This window comes from Callithrix jacchus, chromosome 4 (genome assembly GCF_049354715.1).
Source record: "Callithrix jacchus isolate 240 chromosome 4, calJac240_pri, whole genome shotgun sequence".
Lineage (NCBI taxonomy): Eukaryota > Metazoa > Chordata > Mammalia > Primates > Cebidae > Callithrix > Callithrix jacchus.
In genome coordinates this window covers 137,873,681-137,899,564 of record NC_133505.1, presented here as the reverse complement: position 1 = coordinate 137,899,564, position 25,884 = coordinate 137,873,681, and the positions used below count along the sequence as shown (strand labels likewise).

General features: G+C 36.1%; 1 protein-coding gene across 4 annotated transcripts in view; it reads right to left on the bottom strand.

The window, feature by feature from the left end:
* The window catches only part of AKAP7 (A-kinase anchoring protein 7), a 148,919-nt gene that overhangs the window by 47,944 nt on the left and 75,091 nt on the right, over positions 1-25,884 (bottom strand). For all 4 annotated transcript variants that reach the window (XM_002746958.6, XM_008995070.5, XM_054254440.2 and 1 more), the window contains one exon: positions 12,140-12,287. In XM_002746958.6, the coding sequence (XP_002747004.4) occupies positions 12,140-12,287 (148 nt within the window). The remainder of the gene's footprint in view (positions 1-12,139; positions 12,288-25,884) is intronic.

The window sequence follows — 25,884 nt, the reverse complement described above, 5'->3', positions numbered from 1 at the left end:
AAGGTTCCGCTTTTTCAAAAACGTTATACCTTTTTAGGTTGGGTGACCTAAGTCCCAGTTAAGTCAGGAGAGTCTTGATTTTCTTCTTTTATACCAGCCTAGTAACTAATAGATCCCCTTTTATACTTACAAGTGTACCATTTATATGGTAAGTCATATGGTCACCCAATTTGTATATCATAAAATAAATAAGGAAATATCTGTAGTCAGCACTTGTTAAATAAATTACTCCATAATTCTTAAAGAAAATTTCTAACTGCTAGGTTACCAAGTGAAAAAAAAAGTATACAGTTCTCTCAGATAATAAACTATTTTTTCAAATGTTCCCTCTTCAAAAATGCTTGAAATAAATTCATCATAATTGGTCTAAGTAGGGATGAAATTTTCTTAATCATATCCCTGTCAGCCTGTGCAAAAAAAAAAAAAAGACAAATGTTTTGGTCCTGCTCATCATAAAAGAGACATTCCTATATTACATAATATCTATTTCACATAATAATGATTTTTAAATGAGTCATTTCACATAGATATGCTCCTGTCTGTCTGAGGTATTTTTATACTTGTTACATTTTTATCCCACAATGCTCAAACGGAAATTAAAGAAGGAGGGAGAAAAAAATTAGAGAGTTATCAAACCAGTTCATATTTGACATCGAGATAGCTTAATTGCCATCAAAATTAATTTGTTCAAAATACTGATCAAAATTAAATTAACTGTCTGCATATTACATTTTTTCATGGTTTCCTTGGACCCATGACCTAAAGCAGAGGGTTTTTTAAAAAATGTTTTTGACCTCAGGATCCTTTTATACTCCTCAAAATGACTGGTAACACCCCTACCCACCCACCTAGAGCTTTAGTTTATGTGGGTTATATTCATAAACATTTAATAAATTAAAATAATTGTGAATATTCTTTGATAATATACCAAAAATCGACAAGTTACAGTTTCTTCAAGTTTAGTTGCAATGTAGAATCTTAAAACACACCAAAGAAAAAGATTTTTTTTTTTTTTTTTTTGAGACAGACTTTCACTCTTGTTACCCAGGCTGGAGTGCAATGGCACGATCTCAACTCACCGCCATCTCTGCCTCCTGGGTTCAGGCAATTCTCCTGCCACAGCCTCCAGAGTAGCTGGGATTACAGGCACCCGCCACCGTGCCCAGCTGATTTTTTGTATTTTTAGTAGAGACGGGGTTTCACCATGTTGACCAGGATAGTCTCGATCTCTTAACCTTGTGATCCACCCACCTCAGCCTCCCAAAGTGCTGGGATTACAGGCATGAGCCACCGTGCCCGGCCCAGAAAAAATTTTTTTCTTGAGACAGAGTCACTCTCACCGGGCTGCAGTGCAGTGACGCAATCTCGGCTCACTGTAACTTACACCTCCCAGATTCAAGCGATTATCCTGCCTCAGCTTCCCGAGTAGCTGGGACTACAGGTATGCGCCACCATGCCCAGCTAATTTTTGTATTTTTAGTAGAGACAGGGTTTCACCATGTTGGCCAGGATGGTCTCTCGATCTCTTGACCTCGTGATCCACCCACCTCAGCCTCCCAAAGTGCTAGGATTAGGGGCATGAAACACCGCGCCCGGCCAAACATTTTATACTCTACATTCAGATCTTTTGATCTACCTTGAACTTTTAATGGATCTTTCCTCCATGCATGACTTTGTAATAACATGTATACTATAAAAATCCTAGAAGAAAACCTAGGAAATATCATTTTCAACATGGCCTTGACAAAGAATTTTGGCTAAGTCCCCAAATGCAACTGTAACAAAAACAAAATTGACAAGTGGGACCTTAAAGAGCTTCTGCATAGCAAAAGGAACTATCAACAGAGTAAACAGGCAGCCTACAAAATGAGAGGAAATATTTGCAAACTATGCATCCAACAAAGGTCTAATTTCCAGAATCTGTAAGAAACTTAAATCATCATGTAAAAAAAATATATTAAAAATGGGTAAAAGACAGAAACAGACAGTTCTCAAAAAGAGACATACAAGTGACCAACAAACATATGAAAAATGCTCCACATCAGGAATCATCAGGGAAATGCAGATCAAAACTGCAATGAGATATCATCTCACACCAGTCAGAATACCTATTAATAAAAAGTCAAAAAACAAGAGATGCTGCTAAGGCTGCAGGGAAAAGGGAACACTTACATACTTTTAGTGAGAATGTAATTAGTTCTGCCACTGTGGAAAACAGTTTGGAGATTTCTCAGAGAATTTAAAACAGAGTTACCATTCAACCCAGAAATCCCAATACTGGGTATATACCCAAAGGAAAATAAATTGTTCTACCTAAAAGACACATGCACTCATTTTCATCACTGTGCTTGCTATTCTTTGTGTAATAGCAAAGACATAGAATCAACTTAGGTACACATCAATAGTGAACTGGATTAAGAAAATGGGATACATATATACCATGGAATACTATACAGCCATAAAAAAGAAATCATGTCCTTTGCAGCAACATTAAAAACACATTAATTAATATCACCCTCATCTCCTTAAAAAAGTATTTAAGCATTGATTGGCAAGGGACATAAGGAAACTTTGGGGGTAATGGAAAGTTCAGCATCTTGAAGGCAATAATGCTTTCAAAGCCATAATAGATATAGGTAAAAACTCATCTGATTGTATACTTTTAAGTATGTGCAGGTTTTGCATACAAGTTATACCTCACAGAGAATGTAATAGATAAAAACAAACTGGGAGGCTAGGCCCCGTGGCTCACGCCTGTAATCCCAGCACTTTCGGAACCAAGGCGGGTGGATGACTTGAAGTCAGGAATTTAAGAACAGCCTAGCCAACATGGTGAAACCCTATCTCTACTAAAAATACTAGCTGGGTGTTGTGGTGGGCACCTATAATCCCAGCTACTCTGGAGACTGAGGCAGGAGAACCCAGGAGGCAGAGGTTGCAGTAAGCCAAGATTGTGCCACTACACTCCAGCCTGGGCAACAGAACAAGACTCCACCTCAAAAAAAAAAAAAACCTGGGAAAATGAAGTTCAATATCCTACTGTGTGCTCTCTCAAGCAACTGATAATATATGTGAGTTTTCCAAATTTTCTATTTTTGCTTGAAAGCTTGAATTTTATGATTAGCAGTAAATAATGTTAGTTGTATTCTATGTGACAAGTTCATTTGTTTATATGCAAGAAAATGCCTGTCCACACCCAAGTATGAAAGTGATAGTTTGTCTTTCAATCATTCTTCAAGAAAAAATGGTGTTCCATGGAAGAAATGGCTACTTTAGCCCACAGCTTAAACAATCATGCAAATGCTTTTCTTTAGTTGACTTACTTTAATAGGCAGCAAAAGTACCTCCCATTTTTGTTACACAGAATATTAAAAAGATATATACTCAGAAGTTGAGATTAAATACAATTAATAATTTTTACTATTCAGCATGAACATTCTGATGTGAAACTGCCTTTAAAATTTTTTTTTTAGTTGCAACTGCCTTGATTCATACTGGCCATACAGTCAGTGCTACTCACCATTGCTTTTGCATGTAAATGTTAACCCAGTGGAAAAGGCAAATAATGTCTTATTATTATTATAAAAATAGTTTTGTCCTTGCTGAGCCCCTAAAAGTAACTTAAGGACCACCAGGAATCCATGGACCAAATTCTAAGAACTGGTGAATCTAAAATATATTTTAAAAGAATTTAAAACCCAGGCCGGGCACAGTAGCTCACATCTGTAACCCCAGCACTTTGGGAGGCTGAGGCAAGAGGATCACTTGAGCTCAGGAGTTTAAGACCAGCCTGGACATAAGGAAACCCTGTCTCTACAAAAAATAAAAATAAAAGACAAAGTAAAACCCAACAAAAGCACAGTTTTGTAAATGACTAGAATACTAAATGATGTATAGGATAAGCACAATGAGACACATTTTCCAACTGCAAAAAGCAAATTTTAAAAAAAGGAAGACATTCATGCCCATATCTATCACTAATACTCCTCTCCACTAAGTGAGCATATAGCATTTAAGGAATACACATATTTTCAAATTAAACATTTTCAAATCTTATTACTTATGAGACAAAGGTCCAGGTTTAAGGATTCTAGAAAGCTCAAAAACTTTTTTTCTAGCTATGCCTTTCACTCAATTAAAAAATTAATTTCCTTCTCCTCCTATGCCTTCCTGCAACCTCCATAAAGGAGGACCATCCTCCATAAAGGAGATCCCCATGCCTACATACTAAAACTGGGCAACATCCAAACGTGGACACCTCATCTCTGCCTTGGTCCCTAAAGGTAAAGGAGCTCTGAAGATAAGGACATCAGAGTCAGAGATGAGGGTCTCCTCAGTCGAAAGGGACTCTAACCTCAGAAGCAATGCCAAAGTCTTTTCTTTTTGACTGAACTACCACCCTCATGTGACTACTAGAAATCCTTGGGTGAACCATGGCAAGCCTTTTAAGACTAGCAAGCCTTTTAAAACTGATGTAGGCTGTCTGAGTGTCTTAAGGGTGATTCTCGAAAAGCAAGGACATCTGAATGGAATAAATTCATTGACTCTACTCACTCAGAATTATCCTTAGTGTTTCAGCCCATAAAGTCTGAGCATAGTATCCTGTTGTTTTGGCCTATTTAGCATTGGATACAATCTGAATACACTACAGCTATATGGCACTAACTTATCTAGAACTCTTTCTTGGTCGATCACCATGTCTGTGGAGATCTCTGCTTCTTCTATTTAGTTTATGCTTGGCCCAGCCTATTCTCCTCCTGGCCTCTTGTGCTACAGTCTGAAATCAATGAACGGTCTTATCTTTAGGATTCAGTCCTGTGTCGTTATGTTGTGTATTAAACATCATCCTTTTTTAAGTATATGTACTACTGAAGTGAGCATAACATCATTCTCTTTTTATCTCACATATATCTACTCTGTCTCTTTATTACACCACCTCAGCCTATGTAATGATGTCCATCCCCTCATCAACTCCTCATACCCAAACCTAGCAACCTCCCACTCTGCAGCTTCCTCAGCTAACTCAACTGTAGGTTCAACTGAAGTGTTGTCTATCACTATGAATGCCTCCACCCTGCCTCCCAATCCATTGCTTCTCTTTCATTGTATCAGGTTGGTACAAAAGTAACTGTGGTCTTTGCTATAAAGCAATGAAGTCAATTGCTTCAAAAAGTCTCTTTTCTCTACTAACCATGTCTCTGCTCCTCAATCTTATCCCATTCAGCTGAATTCTGCTACTCCCCATCCCCCTACGCCTCTAAAAGGTAAAATTATAAGCTTCCACTGTGTCCTATCAAATCCCATTATTGTTATAGACAAGCCCTATTCATCTACTCCACTTCTCAGATGTAGTCTTTGCTGTCCAGTGATTCTGTATCACTCTTAAGGACTATGCCTTATACTTCTCTGTATCACATGATACCCAAGAGAAAAGTAGGCATATCATACATGTTCAATAACATTCATTAATGCTGAATAGTAATTATTAAACAAAGAAACAGAGCTCCCAGAAAAATAATTCTGTTTCTACCTCTGCTTGCAGAAGCTATAAAGAAATACACTGGCCTGCAAAAAAACAAGTAAACAAAAAAACTTCTAGACTTTTCCAAATTCCCCAATGCCTCCTGTAAGATATGTATGACAGCTGAAAGTAAACTAGTCCTTGCAAGCACTAAATTGCTTATCAATCTTATAAAAGGTGTCGTTTAGTCAATTAGATTCCCAAGGGAAATATAAATGGAACATAGCTGCCTGAGAAAAATTAATTCACCCAACTCGAGTAAGTAGCTCACAGAGAACAGCTTTCATAATCCTAAAATATCTGAACCATATTTCATTCCTGGTTTTCACCAAAAAGAAGTAGGGTTTTCACTTTTTCTTAATTATTTGAAATTTAGCTGGTTAGTGCAGTGTGGTTTGCACAGTTACAGCCCAATGACAAATTAGCATAATGTTACTCAAAGCTTTGAGCATAGAACAACTAAAATGTAGCTTTTCTTATATCTGAAAATACAAATGTTGCCACCGTATCATAACAAATTCTCCTAATGCTCCACATAAAGGTATACAATGGCAGGAGATTAAGAGGAAAATGTTCACCATAGAAATATAAAGCTGGAGGAGGTACAAATTCAGATGCCCTCAGGAGCCAAGTAGGCAGGGTAAAAGTAAACAGATTGGTACAAGAACACAGGGTAAGCGGGATGATAAAAGATAGCTACACTCAAGGTCAAAATGCCTACTACTCCATCCAGGAAATTGCAGTGCCATGTAAGAAGGTGAGACCAATGTGGCAATGTGGGCACCTCTTCTGATTGTCCAGAAGAAGGCAGAAATCCAGATTTAATCATAAAATCGTTCTAATATTGGCAAGTAATTCAAATTATTTTAAAAAACAAACAAAACCCCCTGTTCCAATCAAGTACATGTAGGGCTGCTAATTTGTTATCTCTGATACACACAGTAAAAAATTGATGGGGTGTTAAAAAAATCCTAGAAAAAAATTCCTAAAACGAAATCCCTAGTTCATGTGCACTAAAAGTGAATAAATTAATGGATGAAATTTAAAATGCATAAAAATAGAACTGGATTTCTGGGCTTTTTTCTGTGTGTATGACAACTTAGATTAATGATCATATCAGGTAAATTAAAAGCCTAAAGGCAAAAACAAAAACAAAAAAAAAAACTAGAAGAAAATATGAATGAATATACATCAAATCTTTGGTTTGGAGATAATGCTAATCATAATGGTTATGAAAAAAATAATAGGAGAAAGTTTTTTCTATAATTTGATAAAACTTAACACTTAATATAAAAGATTTATTGTCCAAAATTAAAAGCAACATAATACTTGGAAAATATTTGAAACCAATATGGCAATGAAAAGGCTAATATCTTTTACCAACTCATAAATTGGTAACAGAAACCAGAAGAAATCCCAACTCCTTACAGATGAGAATGATTTGTGGTTGCCAGTTACTAACTCAGTTCAAAGCAACGTACCCTATGGGACCAGGGCTGTGACAACCATAAAACCCACATGGGCTTCTAAGACGGAAACATGCACAATAAGATGAGTGCCAAAAACACTTTAAAAGCACTAGAGGAAATTGAGAACCACATAAGGCCAAATACAAGAATTCAATCTGAAGAAATCACAGAGTTGTTTTTTTTTTAATATGAAAAGAACTTTAAAAAAGAACTTTATTGAAATCCTCAAAGACATGGAAGAAGAAATAATATCCATGAAGCAAAGAACAGAACAGGAAAATATGAAAGTGTATCAACTAACTGGAGGCCAGGCACAGTGGTTCATGCCTGTAATCCCAGCACTTTGGGAGGCCAAGATGGGTAGATCATCTGAGGTCAGGAGTTGACCAGCCTAGCCAAAATGTCAAAACTCTGTCTCTACTAAAAATATAAAAAAATTAGCTGGGGGTGGTGGTGCATGCCCAGTTACTCAGGAGACTGCAGGAGAATCACTTGAACCCAAGAGGCAAAGGTTGCAGTAAGCCAAAATTGAGCCACTGCACTCCAACCTGGGTGACAGAACGACACTCTGTTTCAAAAAAACAAAGTGAATCAACTGGAAACCTTGCAAATATAGCATATGTAGTCTTTTTTTTAAGATGTCTTAAGTGGTATAATAGAGACGGCTGAAGAGAAAATCAGTGACTTGTAATCTAGCACTCTCCAAGAATGTACCATTAACAAACAAAGGTAGGAAATACACAAATCTAATGAAATCTAAATTATCTCCCCAGAAAAATTCACACATGTACCTACATACAAAGTTTTATATATCCCTGAGGCCCAACTTCTACCCCAGAACTCTGAATACAAAATATCTTGAGATCTGAAATCTGTCCCACTATATTAATGAATACAATAAAATGTTGGCTCAAGGCTCAAGAAACTGACATTAAATTTGAGTTAGGATCAAATCAAAGAGAAGCCAAACCAAGGTAAGCCAATTAAATCTGATTAAGAAATAAAACAAAGTGTCCCAAATCCTGATATTCTGTTATAAAATATAGGTGAGATTCAGAAAATTAATTAATTATCTATAAGCAAATAAAAGAACTCATGTACATTAAACTTTGTTAATTATACCAATAAGTTATCACTTTAGATGCAGATACGATTTTAAAGTTCATATTACCATCACCAAATGTGACCCACAAAAGCATTTGTAATAGGCACAAATAATTTTTCAAAAGAATGTGAAATGACTGGCATGGGGATTCAAGATTGGCAGCGTTTGAAAAAGGCAAAATTGTTCTGAATTAGAAACAATAGCAGCAATAATGAAACTTGATGGAAAGATCTGGAGAAACTACCTCAAATAAGGGGAAATTATAAAGACTATAAGTTAAAAGAGCAATAAAAGCAAAATCTCAGTGGCTTGAACACAGTGATGGTGGGTGGTAGGCCGAACAGAACTGTCCAGTGGCAATTTAGGTAATCTATGAATATAAGCTTTATAATGCCAGCCCTGCAATATTTTCACTAATATCAACATATTCCTAATTTTTTAAAATAGGAGTGAGAGAGGTAATGAGGCATTGCATCTCCTACAAGTTGGCCATAAACTGCAGGGAAGATGGGGAAGCTAGCCAAAATCTGTCCTACACAAGAAGTATCTATATTTTTCATTTACAATGAACCTAAACAGAAATGTTTGGTCCTCATCAAAACTTGGATGGAAGACAGCTCTCTTACAGATTCTGAAAACACAAAAATTCTCCTTAAAATAGACTTGAGATGTTTCAGAATATAAAATTCATACGACATATTGAATATCTTCTGTTTAAAATAGCTGAAGTATTTGAAAGGTAAAATGAGGACCTCTGAAAATCTCTAATGAAAAATTGGAAGTAAAATTGTGTCTCCTGAACATTTTTAAATGCTTTAATAAATGTCAGTATTAAAATTCTTTCAGGATGTATACATCCATAGGTGTTCTTCAAGCTGATGTGGAGATAAAGTACCTTGGTTAAAGACCTTGCAATATTTAGCTACATATACAGCCATACCTCAGAGATATTATGGGTTAGTTCCAGACTACTGCAATAAAGCAAACACTGCAATAATGCAAGTCACATGAATCATCTAGTTTCCTAGTACATATAAAATTATGTTTCATTATATCGCAGTCTATTAAGTGTGCAATATTATATCTAAAACATGTACACATTTTAATTTAAATACACCTTATTGCCAAAAATGCTAACAATCATCTGAGAATTAAGCCAGTCGTAATCTTTTTGCTGGTGGAGGGTCTTGTCTGCTGATGTTGATGGCTGCTGACTGATCAAGGTAGTACTTGCTGGAGGTTGAATGGCTGTGACAATTTCTTAAAATAAGACAATAATGAACTTTGCTGCATCAATCGACTCTTCCTTTCATGAAAGATTTCTCTGTAGCATGGGATGCTGTTTGATAACATTTTACCCACAGTAAAACTTCTTCAAATTGGAGTTGATTCTCTCAAACCCTTTAAAGCCACTGTTTTAGCAACTAAGTTAATGTAATATTTTAAATTCTTTGTTGCCATTTCAACAGTGTTCAAGGACCTTTACCAAGAGTAGATTCCATCTCAAGAAACCACTTGTTCTGTTCATTCATAAGAAGCAACTCATCATCCACTAAAATTTTATCATGAGATTACAGCAATTCAATTCCATCTTCAGGCTTCACTCCTTATTCTAGTTCTCTTGCTGTTTCTATCACATCTGCAGTTACTTCCTCCAATGAAGTCTTGAACCTCCCAAAATCATCCATGAGGGTTGGAATCAACTTCTTCCAAACTCCTATTAATGTTGCTATTTTAACTTCCACCTAGGAACTGTAAGTGTTCTTAATGACATCTAGAATGGTGAAACCTTTCCAGAAGTTTTTTCATTTGCTTTGCTCAGATCTATCAGAAGAATCACTATTCATGGGAGCTATAGCCTTACAAAAATATTTCTTAAATAATAAGGCTTGAAAGTCTAAATTACTCCTTGATCCATGGGCTGCAGAATAGTCGTTGTGTTAGCAGGCATGAAAATAACACTAAGCTCCTTGTACATTTCCATCAGAGTTCTTGGGAGACCAGGTGCACTGTCACTGAGCAGCAATCATTTGAAAGGAATCTTTCTTTTTCTGAGCAGTAGTTAAAATATTCAGTAAACCATGCTATAAACAGATGTGCTGTCATCCAAGCTTTGCTGTTTCATTTATAAAGCACAGGCAGAGTGAATTTAGCATAATTCTAAAGGTCCCTAGGATTTTTTAAGTGGACAGTGAGCACTGGCTTCAACTTAAAAGTCACTAGCTGCATTAGCCCCTCACAAGAGAGTTAGCCTGTTCTTTGATACTTTGAAATCACGCACTGACTTCTCTTATGTAGCTATGAAAGTCCTAGAAGGCATCTTCTTCCAAAAAAGGGTGTTTTGTCTACATTGAAAATCTGTTGTTTCGAAGAGCCACCTTCAAAAATGATATTAGCCAGATCTTCTGGATAACTGGTTGCAGCTTCTACAACAGCACTTTCTCCATCACCATGCACTTTTATGTTATGGAGACAGTTTATTACCTTAAATTTCATGAACTAGCCTCTGCTGGTTTCCAGCTTTTCTTCTGCACCTTGCTTACCTTTCTCACCTTTCACAGAATTGAAGAGAGTTTGGGCCCTACACTGGATTAGGCTCTGGCTTAAGGGAATGTTGTGGTTGGTTTGATCTTCTATCTAGACCACTAAAACTTTTTCCATATAGGCAATAAGGCTATTTCACTTTCTCAAGACTTGTGTGTTCTTTGGAGTAGCACTTTTAATTTCCATTAAGAACTTTTCCTTGGCATTCACAACGTGGCTAACTGGTACAAGAAGCCTAGCTTTCGGACTATCTTAGCTTTCGACATGCCTTCCTCCCTAAGCTTAATCATTTCTAGCTTTTTTTTCTTTCTTGCATGTCCTTCCAATGTAGCATATCTACCTTTTGATTTAAGTTAAGAGATGTACAACTCTTCACCAGGGAGTGGCTGTTCGATGGAGCAGTCAGAACACACACATTTATCTATTTGATTTGATATATGAATACAATTCATATGGCAGTCCCCCAAAATAATAACAATGATAATATCAAATACCATTGATCACCGTAACAGATAAAATAATAATGAAGTCTAAAATGTTGTGAGAATTACCAAAATGTAATTGACACAAAAAGAGCACATGCTGTTGGAAAAACAGCCCAGAAAGACAACTGATACACAGTTGCTACAAACCTTCAATCTGTTAAAATTAAATAAATAAACTGTGTTTTTTAAGGCAATTACCTGAGAAGCGCAACAAAGCAAAAGACAATAAAACAAGGTATGCCTGTATTTGTCTTCTTTGAGTATTTTCATGTTATTTTAAAAGAATACAAATCAGTTTGTTTTGAAGGTTCACAATTTTAAAAGAATAGTGTCTGGTTTGAAATAATAAATCTGAATCACAACAGAGCTGGCTCCTTTGAAATGCATTCACATTGCAAAATGTAGAAAATGGTTCTATTCTGGATGAAAGATCTCTGTAAGTGTATACACTTTCCACCTAGAAACAGTTTTATATGAGGCTGTCTCATCTCATGCCATCTGACAGATGCATTTATGTATGAATCTTTGCTTCCCCTCAAAACATCTTTATTAGGGAAGAAATTGAAGTTTTCAATTTTTGCAGGCCACTTACATTTTCTCTTTTCAAGGTGAAACTTTCTGGCCAGGGTCCTTTTTTCCTAATTATAAGCAGCAGATACAAAAATGTGTGGTGTGGAAGGTCATGGAGGTCTTCCCTGGAGAAAATGTTTCTTCATGTTCACGAAATAAAATTAAGTTGAAATGATTTCTAAATCAACATTTCCAGACTTCATTATAATTATATTTAAAGCCAGGGTATAAAAACAATAGGTAGTAAAATCTTAACTTATCAATATAAATACTAAAAATGCTCTAGAAAATTTCCAATGTATCATTGTCAATACATAGATAGTATTTAGGAAAGTATATCATTGAGAAAAACATATACAACTAAGTTTAAATATTTGCCAAGATAAAAGTGATGCCAAGGAAATTAAAAATAAATATAATAAATAATTTTCTAAATGACACTCACCAATCACAATGGAAGATTCACAGTGATAATAACCATTACTTTGTTTTTTCTTCTCCATGGAGCAAAGATCTATGCGATATAATATTTCTTCTCCAAATCTGTGACTGATAAACTTTTCATATAAATCAGGATCTATTTTTTTCACTCCCTTGAAATGAAAAAACAAATAAATCAATCAATCATTTTACCCAGGCAGCCAATTCATAGTTACATCATTTTCTTAGAACCTGATTATTACATTTTGGTATAAAGTACACCACTGCCTACAGGCACTTGAAAATGGATACATAACAACAAAATCGTTATAAAGTTGTTTTTCAAGTCTCCCTGCCTAGAATGAGTTGTATTTTAAAACCATCAATAAAAAGTGTTAGGTTTAAATTTGGCAGTTTTTCTGAACTTAATACATTTTAAGCTCTGAAAATAAGTATACTGAGTTAAAACTTGAGATACCAAGGAAAGACTAACCATCCCCAACAATAATGGAGAAATGGATCAATTTTTTTAAAGCAAGGTAGGAAAAAATAAAATAAAATAAATCTTTAAAAAGTAAGGTAGATCTTAACATTCTATAGTGGGAAAATGTTCTAATAAGACAGACACAATTTTTAAATTCCTTATGTTAGAATCATCTGAAAGACAATTAAAGACGACTTGAATTGGAGTAGGGAGGTGAGTGGATCTTCCAAGTTCTTTCTACCTGCTCCTCGTTATTTTCAGTGTATTTTCTTAGCAGAAACAGATGGTTGTTGAAAAATTACAGTGGGATGTCCTTGGTACCTCTGTAATTTCCCAAATACGGGAAAGAGTATCTCTACCTCTGCTATACTATACAATGGCCCTGCAACTTGGCCTCAGAGTCCCAAAATACAGTCCATAAGATGAAGGTAACTAGAATACATATTTTCTCTTTTCACTAACAAAAACTTACTTAGAAAATTAGTTAATAGAAAAAAATTGATAAAAACAAAAAAAATCATTACAAACTGCTACTGCTATAGTTTTATGCGTTTAGTTTTTCCTATGCAAAAACAAAGCATATTTTTTTCTCTTCTATAGAACGTGGTTGCTCCCTGAGTACTATTTGATAACCAGCTTTATATTTTCAGTAAATATGCTGTGTCAGTAAATAATATACAGATGTGCCAATTATTTCTCTCCATAGAACTTCATTGCATGGAAGTCTCATAATTTATTCATTCAATTATTTACTATTGGACATTTAGGTTGCTCTTAATTTTTAATACTATATATTAAACGAGTTTTTGTTGATATGTTTTTGTTCAATATCTAAAACTGGGCTCCTAATCTCTCCCACTTACCTCCAAGTGTTATGAGACTAAGTTAATTTCTAAAAGTACTTAAAACAATGAAATATAATGAATTATATACATATAAACATACATTCATATAGTCACTATTATCATTAGTGAACTTCATGTAATAACTTCAGTCAAGATAAGACTTCAAATATAAAAACATTCTGAGTAAATGGAAAATGACCAACCATTCTTGTCTTTTAAATGCTTGTGTGTGTGTGTGTAGGGGTGTGTGGGTTGGAGAGAATCATTCCTTTAGACTGGCGATAAGACTGGTGATAACATAGCAGATAAATAAGAACCTTCAATTTTCAAGAAACCGGTGCCAGCACTGATGAGCCACTATCACTATAATCTTCACATCAGTTTTGCAAAATGTCTTTTTTTTAAAGTAAGAAATAAAACATGAGATTGACTCTAATATTCTAGGCTTACTAATTTAATTTCCACAAAAGGTAAACACCAATTGTTTTGCAAGAATATTTCACAGATGACTTCCAACATGAGTCTTCAGGAGTTAACTTCTACTACCAAGTGAAACAGAATTCCTTAACTCATAATTTATAGAGAGAGCTATGGTTGAAAAGGCATGATGCCTTTAGAAGGCACTGAAATTACATGCCCTGATCAGAAAAATCTTTAGCAATAAACAATCTAGAAATAGCTAAACCTCTGCACTGTCTGATATAAATTACAGTATCAACATGATCTTCATTCTCTGGAGAAATTTTTTGTTTGGCAATATATTTCTTTTATGATAAAATTTATCTGAATTGATCTCACCATCAAGCTGCAACAGGTGGTGTTTTCTTCCTTACTAAAAAAAAAAAAAAAAAAGGGAAGACTATGATTCTGAGAAAATAAATGATACCTCAAAAGTGGATGATTTAGGGTAAGACTAAGAAGGGCCCTATTTTCTGAATGAATCCAGAGGGATGGCAAAATTGTTTCAGAAGCAACATCCTTCCAGATTATGTTTTAAAGCTAAAAAGGCTGGGTGATGGCGTTATTTTCAGGTTGTGGACCTCCCCAAATTATTCGCTGCTTCCCTTCATCATAGGCCAGACCCAAGGCACTATCACTTAAATATCAATGGAGGTACACAATGTTAAGAGGGTTCAAAGGATATGAAAATTGTTAAATTTGACCTTTAAAGGCTAAGAGTTGGGACTATTTCAAATGTAGAAGAATAATATGTAAGGTATCTTTAACAAATCATGCTCCTGGTGTTGCAACCCTAGAATTTTGAATATGATTGGTGATGGTCTAGTACTTTGAAGGTTATTTTTGCCTTGAACATAACAGGGACAAGGTATATTTTCAAGGGCTTCATATTTATAATTGTACCCAATATAAGTGACATGGCAATTATGTAACATAATATTAGAAGAGAAAAATAGGAGGTTAAGTATGGAATATCAGACTTTGAAACAATAAATCAGTGGCAAGAAATGTCAAACAGAAAAAAGTTTTCAAGGCTACTTAATTAATCATTAGAAATAACTGAAGTTTTAACTTATCTTTAGCCTAGTTTCAATCACAGTTTAGAAAAAATTATCAGCGATGTTCAAAAACACTTGATAAGCTTTGATACAATGTACAGTGAACCAGGAATTTCATTCTTGGTTGTAATTTGGCACTCAAACAGTCCACTCCAGAGAAAATGCCACTGAAAGCATGGGTATTTTTAGAATCATCTGATGGCTCAATCTGATATGTAATGGAAATTATTTACTCAGGAAGCACTCACCATATCATTTACATTTAGCTAAATGATGTGCATAATATGTGCCCAAAAAGGCTCACTCACACTTATATTACTATGCCTCTGACCCTATTTTTAATACAGTCACAAAATATGTAAGTTCAAATTCTCAAAGTGAAAATCATTTAATGTTCAAAAGGTACATTTATTCATCTTTAATTTTTATGACAAACTTTTTGTCTAAATAATAGAAATTAATATTAAGAGGGCTGAAACTTTTTTGTAATAGAACATAACTTCATATTGTTACTTGTTATAACAATCACAACTTCCATGAGGAAAATATGAATGGATTTCATACAAGATTTATTTGAACGGGCTTCATATAAGAAATTATTTGTCCTATTGATAGTAAGCTTGGCATTCCTGGATCTCTGCTATGTTTTCCAATAGTTTACTGCTGACATGCAAGTAGGTATAAAAGAAATATATATTTCCTGGCCAAACATGCTGGCTCACACCTGTAATCCCAGAACTTTGGGAGGCCAAGGCGGGCAGATTACAAGGTCAGGAGTTTGAGACCAGCCTGATCAATATGGTGAAACCCTGTCTCTACTAAAAATACAAAAATTAGCTGGGGGTGGGGGCAGCACCAGTAGTCCCAGCTACTCGGCAGGCTGGGGCAGGAGAATTGCTTGAACCAGGAGGTGGAGGTTTCAGTGAGCCGAGATCACACCACTGTACTCCAGCTTGGGTGACAGAGCAAGACTCCATCTCAAAAAAAAAAAAAAGGAAAGGAATATATATTTCCTGTGATAATGACTTGACACCAAAATTAAGAATGGGATTTAAGAGCCAAACTCGCTTTTCATTTTGGGCATCAGCTGGTTAAAGAATAGTAATCCTTTACACTTATTTTTTAAGTGGCAAAAGGTTACATTTGTTTAATGTTATATTGGTTAAGAAATTGAAATCACTTTTAGTAACCATTGCCCCAATGCAAATGTACATATTGGCAATTCAAAGTTATGAAAACATCATATATTGGCATGGGGCTTGTCCACAGCAAATCTTAAAGTTCTTCATGACTCCTTCACCTCTTTGCCTAACTCCATTTTTGGCTGTTATTTGCACTATATCCACCATCCTCCTGATACAGAACACTTAGTTACCTCCTCACCAGCTGCAGCCTTCCCTCAGCTCCTCTGAGTCAGGAAGATACTCAGTTCCACCCCAGCCTGTTCTTGAAAGGGAGGGAAAGAGATGAGGAGCTTTACCACGCCAGTCAACTGGCTCCAGAAGAGCACAGTAATTTTAGATCACGTCCAGCACCTAGGGTCTTCTCCAGCCGTTCTGGGTCAGTCTAGGTGGCTGGACTCTGCTTTGGTCCCCTGGTAAAATACACCTGTTTCCTGCCTCGTTGAGGCCCTCACACCCCGCACACTGCTTGTCAGTTCGTTTAGAGAAGGAAAAGTAAGAAGTGATGAAAAATAGAAAAGTCAACAGTGCTTTATTATTGTGACCCAATGTGAAAAAAAAGATGCCTTCTATCATCTATATTACAGTAATAGAAAATAAAAAGCATTTACTATGTAAGGCACTGTTCTAAGAACATTTCTGAACTCATTTAATAATCACGATAACATTATTATCTGCAGATAAGAAAACTAAATCACAGAGAAAGTACGTTATTTACCAAAAGACACAGCTAGTAAGAGGTAGAGCTTGGATACAGATTCAGAGTAAGTAGAGAACACAATACATTGAAAAGAAGAACAGAATAATAATTTTCAACCCTCCATTATTTACTTTAAAATACTAAAATTGTAAGAATATTAATCATTCTTAAGATATAATATATATGATCATATTTCCAAAACCAATGTCAAAATTACTTTGGGAACCTCTAGCATTCTAAAATATCTGCTCTTAATATATTATATGAATATTAATAAATCAAATGATAAGTATATGTCATAGTAAATTAATTTCAGAGATGGAGATAAGAAAGAATTCATAGATGCTAATTATACATAGAAAAAATATCCAAATAATCCAGCCTATAAAAAGAATGCTAATATTCCAAATAATTGGGTAAAATACTGATATAGATGGTCTAAGTTTTCTAGACCAGCTATTTATTTCCATATATAATATTTCCCATTTCTTAATTATTTTATGCTAAAGCATCACCATGCTCACCATGACATTTTTTTAGGCAAGCCATCTCCCTAACTCCTGTATTTATAAATTTGCTTTAAGCATTCCAGCCTGGTTTAATGTTCAGGCTTTACAGAAAGAAAAAACAAAAACTCTACCCTAGTATTTTAACTAACATTTACAAAATTATACCTTTCAGCAAGTAGTAAGTAGAAACACAGCTGCTAGAGCTGTATGTGTTAACAATCTACTGTTGACACCCCCTTTGACCTAACCTAACACTTTAGAGGTGCTGGATGCTCCTTGGTGGCGTCAAGCGGCTAGGAAAGCAGTCACAGAGGGAGGATTACATGACTCCTAATAACACAAGCCACGTCACAAAAGCCACCAAGAGAAAATGCTGTGTTGCTTCCTGGTCCTAACATGTCATTCCAGGAGGTGCTGGCATCGAACAGACTAGAGGAAGAAACATGGCTTTGGTCCACAAACATTTGGTTCATTTACACTGACTAAGGTCATGTTAACCAGAGAGAGAATAACAGGTCACTGGCACCCAAGAAGTTCTCAAGGTTGTAGGCTCAATACAGCAAACACAGTGCTGGAACACTGCAATGCCTTTATTTACAACACAGTCCGTTCCCACGTAAGCTCATTCTTTGTCTACTTAGCCAACCTCAATTCTTTCTTCTCAAGTCCTCCTCCTTCTCATTTCCAGAAGGAGAAACCATATGCTGTTTGGCCACATAATTGTTTATTATACTTGCATGTGGCTTTTCTCAGTGTAATGAAACAAAGAAGGGGCTCAAAAAATGAGACATCCAAGAACGATTCCTATATGCTCAGTCTCAGCTCAGCACTCAACTCAACTCCCTTTCATCAAACTCCAGCTGTGTTCTTGGCTCAGAACAGTCTTGTGGTCACTCGAATGTAAACAAGTTACAGCCTCCTCCTCCTTCCTATCATCTGTTTTCGTAATGTTTTGCTCTTTGGTACATGTTCTCCTGAATTTACCAACTTAACCATTTATTTCCATACATCACATCAAAAATAAAACAAAATCTTCCACATATACTTAATGTTTCCCTCTTTCAATGCAATAGCTTTTTCCTTCTAATCAATACTTTCTAACATTAAGTAATTAATGCCAGTGAGCCACTGATATAAAAAATTCTCAGGACCCAGGCAGGGTGCAGTGGCTTACGCCCATAATTCTAGCACTTTGAGAGGCTGAGGTGGGCAGATCACGAGGTCAAGAGATTGAGACCATTCAGGCCAACATGGTGAAACCCCATCTCTACTAAAAATATAAAAATTAGCTGGGCGTGGTGGCCTGCACCTACCTGGGAGGCTGAGGCAGGAGAATCACTTCAACCCAGGGGGTGGAGGTTGCAGTGAGCCAAGATCATGCCACCACACTCCAGCCTGGCAAAAGAGTGAGACTCTGTCTCAAAAACAAAAAACAAAAAAAAATTCTCAGGGCCTTAACAATGAAGCAGGAGAGTAGGTAAAAATCATTCAGAAAAAAGTTCTCAAAAAATCCTAACTTTAATTTGCCCCATCACACTGGCCTATGTATTACAACATACTTATATCATGGTAGAATGTGTTGTGCTTTTATACAAAAATATGGAACCATTCATCTCAGTTAATTACCTACAGACAATTTCAGACATAACTGTACCTCAGATACCATTCAAATAAGAGTTAAATACCGTCCCTAGACAGTGTAGAAGAGACTATACACTCTCAAAATATTTTAAATGCATCCGTAGCCTTGTAACTTCAAACAAGAAAGACCTAAAACATTTTCCCAGCTCCTCCTGCTCCTATGTGCCTAGTACTTTCTACTTCTTTCACTTTCTTATGAACTAATCAATTTCCCTGGCTCTTTTCCCATCAACATTCTTCCTTCTCCCTTTTCTCCCCTCATTCTAACCCCCAATGTCATTCTCAATAGGACACCTTACTTAACCTAACTCAGCCTCTTACTCTGCCTAACTACCCAGGAGTATTCCCTGCACCCTATTCCCTGCATCTGTTAGAAAGATGCCTCTGTCTAACAGAGGAAGGGCTCCATCAACTAAATGTTACAAGAACTGGGTAAAGAAATTGAAAAGAAATACTGGCACTGTGATTACACTGACACTCCTATAGATTAGGAAATGGAATAAGGAAAAAAGAAATGGGAAAGAAACCGTGGCACTGAGATTTACATTGACACTCCTATAGGAAATGGAACAAGGAAGAAAGGTGCTCAATGATACAAGCCTTTTATCTTATTTGGTTTGGAACTGTTCCCTGGACATCATAACAGATATAAGGGAGTTTGATAGGAAAAAATAATAGCTGAATATGGAACATCATTAAACATGGGGCCCCCAAGAATCACGTGTAGCCCTTAAACCAATTTTAAAATGTATGTTTCTCTCCAGATAGAGCAAGAAATGTAAACAAAGACTTTCTAAGTATGACACACATGGCTATGTAAAACAATTTTATATATAACATGCAATTGGAACCTTGTCCACATTTCAAACTTAAACATTGAATTGTGAAATTTCCCCTTGTTTCCTTTAAAATACAGATCATCCGTGACTTAGGATGATTCCACATACGATATTTCAGCTTTACAAAGTGAAAGCAACATGCATTCAGTAGAAACCGTACTTCGAGTACTAATACAACCACTGTTTTTTTCACTTTCAGTGCAATATTCAATAAATTGAATGAAATATGCAACACTTTACTATAAAAGGGGCTTGTGTTAGATGATTTTGCCCAACTGTAGGTTAATATAAGTGTTCTGAGAACATTTAAGTAGGCTAGCCTAGGCTATAAGGTTTGATAAATATATTAAATGCATTTTAACTTACAATATTTTCAACTTATGATGAGTTTATCAGTATGTAACCCTATTATACACTGAGGAACATCTGTATAGAACTACAGATATTGCATAGTTTTTCTAATGCTCTCAGAGTCAGCCAGTATCTACAAATATTAGATTCATTTTTTTAAAGTACAGTTACAAAAGGCATCAGACCAGTCAGTAATTTCCACCCAAACTTTCCTTTTAGAGATTTCAAAAATTAAGAAAGAATCCTTTCCAAATTTTGAGAAGCACTTCAAGACTAATAAAATAAGCAGTGAGTGTGGTAGGAAAAGAAAAAATTGACAGAAGACAAGGAATTGGTATCTTAAGATAACAAAATGCAAAAATTATATACACTGGCATATTCCCCTTTCACTATACCCACTAGGTGCTATCATTGTGCACACAGACCCCAGAAAGCTAGACAAATTGAACAACACCATCCTTTCCATGTCTATCACATACCCACTCTGTACATCTTAGGTACCTGCCAATAGGGATATATGTGTGATGGATAAGTTACCACCTGTTGAGAAGTATGTTTGGTGTGATTTCCCTATCTATTCAGCTTATTCCCCAGTGACCACTCCCTGGTGAACTAAATTCTAAAGATATTTGGGCTGGAAATCCAAGAGCACAAAGTTTACCATTTTCTGATTGTCAGGGTAGGTCAGGGAGGGTGAAGAGCAAGGTGGGATCCAAGGGGACCAAGTCATGAGACATGGAATGGTTAAGACTAGGGAGGGGCTGTTGCTAAAGGTGCAAGATCACTACAGGGAGTCACACAGAACATTCTCCCAGGTAATGAATGGCTGATGAGGATCCCACAGTAGTGCTGGAGACCAAACTAGAAATTACTGTGAAAGAAATGTTCTGCTCTAAACAAAGTTATGCAACAAATTATTATAACAAAATCCAGCTGTGAAGAAGGCAACAGCCAAGGAAGGAAGAGCAGTAGTTCCAGACTCTGGTCTTCAGCTTAGGGACAGTATAAAGATACAGTTGCACTAAAAGGTCTTAAAGCTCAATCTCCAAAATGGTGTCACAAACCTGGCCAACAGTTAAATATATTGCCATCAGTAGGGTATAAAGACAGAACACATCCTGTAGGAACCACACTGGAATTCCTGTAGCCAAGGATAGCTAGTCCCTAAGATGATATAAGTTTTGTCAGGTCTTCAACTACAGATAACACGAGGCTTGGCCCTGGCAAAGAGGCCAACAACCTTTTTGTGTTTTAATTTGCTAGAGTAACCAATTGAAAGAGAATTGAACTGGTTTCGTAATTTGAAGAACTAGCATTATTCTTGTTTTCTTTTTTTTTTTTTTTTTGGTGACAGAGTCTCACTCTGTTGCCCAGCCTGGAGTGCAATGGCATAATCTTGGCTCACTGCAAACTCTGCCTACTGGGTTCAAGTGATTCTCCTGCCTCAGCCTCCCAAGTAGCTGGGATTACAGACGCCGATCACTACATCCAGCTATTTTTTTTTTATTTTTAATAGAGCCAGGGTTTCGCCACATTGGCCAGGCTGGTCTCAAATTCTTGACCTGGTGATTCGCCTGCCTTAGCCTCCCAAAGTGCTGGGATAAGGTATCTTTCCTTGAGAGAGTAAGATTCTGATGGTCAAAATAAACCAGCTCATATGTAGAAATTGAAGTATTATTCCAATATAAACTAGTTATGTTTTTGGATTGCAATCTTAGTTCTCTCTCATATCTGAGTCTCTCCAGAAAAATATACCTTTACCTTCTTTCACTAAGCAGTTAATTATTTTAATAAGAGCTCGTTGGCCAATCTTTCCAGTGACAGAGAAAATCTTCTTGCCATCCGAATAATTCCAGCTTTTTTGCTTTTATGTGACCATTTGAGTGGGTCAGAAATTCGCTACTGTCACTTACTAAACAAGCGAAATAGTTCTGCCTCAACACCATTTTGGAATAAAATCTTAGGTTTTCTTGACCATATATTCATTTTGTCTTTACCCATAATCAATCCACTGTGGAGCTGGCCAGTTTCCTATATTATCATGATGTTCCATTCTGTCCTTAACTAAGAAAATAAAATTAATTACCAGCTGATAGAAATTTCAAAATGTCTAAAAATGTCTCACTGAGAAAAACATTTTTCCCAAAACTAATGGTAATTGTTGAGATCGAATTTTTACATTTAATATTATTAAGGCAAACACATGCAATTTTAATTAGCTTGAATACTTCAATAATACATCTTTTAATATAAGTTCTAAAACTCTGATTCTTCCATTTCACTTAAATCAGAAGTTTGTCTGTAGATGCAACTGCCAGAAAATAAATAAAAATGTCTACAGGATCTAGATCTTAAACAAAAAAAAATCATTTAAGCTGGAATTATCAAATCAGTATTTCCTAAACCATGTTCTACCAAAATGCTAGTGCTACAAACCAGTCAGTGAAAAAAGGAATTGCTGGTCAAACGCATTTGGTTGGGAAACAATGCTGAGTAGACTGCACGACTGTTCAAAATATTTACTGCCCCTCCTGTGGTGTCCCTTCCTGCAAGCAAATTATATATCCTACTCTGTCACACTCAGAAGGGAGGGACCATGTGACTTGCTTTGGCCAATAAAATATGATCAGAAATTATGTGTGTCACTTCTTAGTGAAAGCTGTAAGAATCAGCATGGTCACTAACTCTCTTTTCCTTCTGCCAGAAGAGCAGAAAAGTCCTAGATGGAGGCTGCCCAGCCACAGTACCAAGTAAAGACAACGTGGAGCAGAGCCAGAGGACCCATGAACATGGGCAAAAAAAAAAAAGAATCTCTGTTGTTGTAAACACTTGAGATTCACAATAAGCATCTGCATTTCAGAGGTCCTAAGAAGTTCTGACACAAAGAATTAGATGAACTTTACTTAATCCACCATTGCATCAGACCCCTGCTTCACATAAAACCCTGAGAGATGTTCAGAAAGAAAAATCTCAGAAAATGCTATTGAAGATACTTTCTTCACATCCCCATTCCACTTTGAAGATTTAATATTAGGTTCACCAGTCATTTCTTCCAAGATTTGCAGAGTTGTCAAAATCTCTAACAGAATCAAGATCAACCAGGAATCATTTGTAATCCTGACTTTAGTCAATTTCTAGAATTTCCCGTAAAATAATTTTGCATTCTGTTTATTGTTTCTCAATTTTTGAAGACATATAAAGTACTGAAAGATTCCAGATGATAGTTAAGCAGGTTTACCTTTGTAAATATCATTGTTAAACAATTGTAAAGTTGTTTTTTAATATATAGAAATAGACAATTCAACAGCATAAATTTAAAAAATACATTAGAAACATAAGTGAAGGCACCTGTTATAAATAGTGCTCTTTATCACACAGTAGATGACAGTGTTGAGTAATGCAATCTAAAGTATCTCAGAAGAAATTACAATTCTATCTCACATGAGAATTCACTGAACTTTTAGTGTTAAAATGCCATTAAAACAAAGAGATTTGCTGTTTAATATACTTGGAAATAAGAAAAGTGTCTCAAAAACAACTAAAAACTGTGAGTAATTAAGCCATTTGACACTGGGAGATTCAAAAATAGGTTACAGAAACAATCTGCTTTATCTTGCACCAAAGATATTTTTAATGTTTTGTCTGGAATAATCCAGGTTCACTGAATACCAAGGGCATCTACAAATGCCCTCTTTGAGGATGAAGGAAGGAAGTGGCAGGGTAGTCTTCGGGCTTCTCTGCTCTTCTCCTTTGTTAGAATGAAGAAGTATTCTTTAAAATCTAGAACCCTGTGAAAGCTTGCCTATTCTGCCTCCCAGGTCAGGAGGGGCTCTACCACCAGCCCTTCCACATAATTTGGTATTGACAGGATTTCTCTACCTCCCAGTTTCACTAAAGATGTAGCATGTGGCTAGGTGCAATAGCTTATATTTGTAATCCCAACACTTTGGGGGGCTAAAGTGTAAGGATCATTTGAGGGCAGAAGTTCAAGACCAGCCTGGACAATATAGCAAGATCTTATTTCTACAAAACAAAAAAAATTTTTTTTAAGTAGCAAGGCGTGGTATGCACAGTTGTAGTCCCAGCGACTAAGGAGGCTGAGGCAGGAGAATCATTTGAGCCCAGGAGTGGGAGGCTGCGATGAGCTATGATCATGCCATGTACTCTAGGCCTGGGCAACCAAGTGAAATCGTAGCTCTTAAAAAACATGTGTAGAATATTTTTCCCATTGTCCTTGTTGCTCCCTCTGGCTTCCAGGAGGACAGGCGGAAAGACTCATACCTAAATTGCCACTATCTTCCTATCAGTACTTGAAGACCTTTCTTCCTTCTGTCATGTTCCTTCCACGCAGACAAGAAAGCCACTATGAAGTTAAAAAAAATCTCTGTGTGAAGCCAAATTAAGCAATTTGGTCAAAGTATTTATCTTGTAGACATTTCAGAATAGCACAGGAGTTAAGAGTCCTCTTTTTACAATAAGTCAACAGAGATCAAGAGAGGTTATGTGATTTGTTCAGGACTAAACAACACGGCTAAAAGAGGAAAGCTCATGGTCCTTTAAATTTACTACAGGGATTCCTTTAAGAAGGAATAGGCTTAGTGCTCCTGATTTTCAAACTGGTTTATAAATGCTCACTGTCATGCGGACCCCCAAAAGTGAGCAGCAGTCCAATATGTAGATAGATAGACAGGCAGGCAGGCAGGCAATACATACATACATACATACATACATACACGCACACATACATACATACATACACACATACATACGAGTAAATAATGGTAGTGAATGAGGAAAGCAGCTGGCAGTTAAGGAGGGATGCAGAGTAGGGCTGAATTCAACCAACCTAGTAGAGAAACTTTTCATTACCATTTTGGTTCATATACTCAACCACCAAACAATTCAGGAACTGGAATTTCCTCTTTTGGTAGCATCAGAACAAAATCTTCCTCCATATGCTCTCCTTTTCCATTCTACCAATGACTGTCCTATATCCTCTTCTCCATTCCCCTCAACATCATCATCATATGGTCCAGTGATCACCGTTCAGCCCTTGCTTTCTGCATATTGAATTCTGCACTCAAACCAGTCTAAGTGAAAGTAGCTAACAGTTTTCAAGGATCATTTTTTTCATTCTAAAGTACTCTCGTTTTCTGACTCTGTACAACAGTGCCATGTTTATAAGACACCTTTGTGAATTCAAGTGCTACAGTAGTAATTTTAAAGAGTCATAAATCAGGGAAGATATCTAAGAAGCCCAGAAAATAATTTATGCTTAAAAACAACTGACCTATACATTAGGATATCACATTTATTTTTTGAGGATACTAGATCTGCATTAAGATGTTTGACTTGAAACTTGTCTTCTTCTGCCACCAAGTGTTAGCACATATTTCTAACCAACTAAGGTTTGCAACATTTAAATCACCGAAACCCAAGGTCATTCAATAAGAAAACTAAGTCCAAAAAGATACACTATAAAAAGCGTGGAGCTGAACAAGTTAGCAGACTAGCCATGTCAACTAAATTCTGAAAAACTACAAATAACCTGAACTTTAGTTACAATTTCAGAAACAGTAATTTAGTACAATTTTCTGAAGCTTCATTCATTTGATGAAAAAATTACAAAATACAATAATAACTCCTTTTGATATTTTATTATGCAATATACCCACTAGAATTTCATGAAACTAAGAATACGCA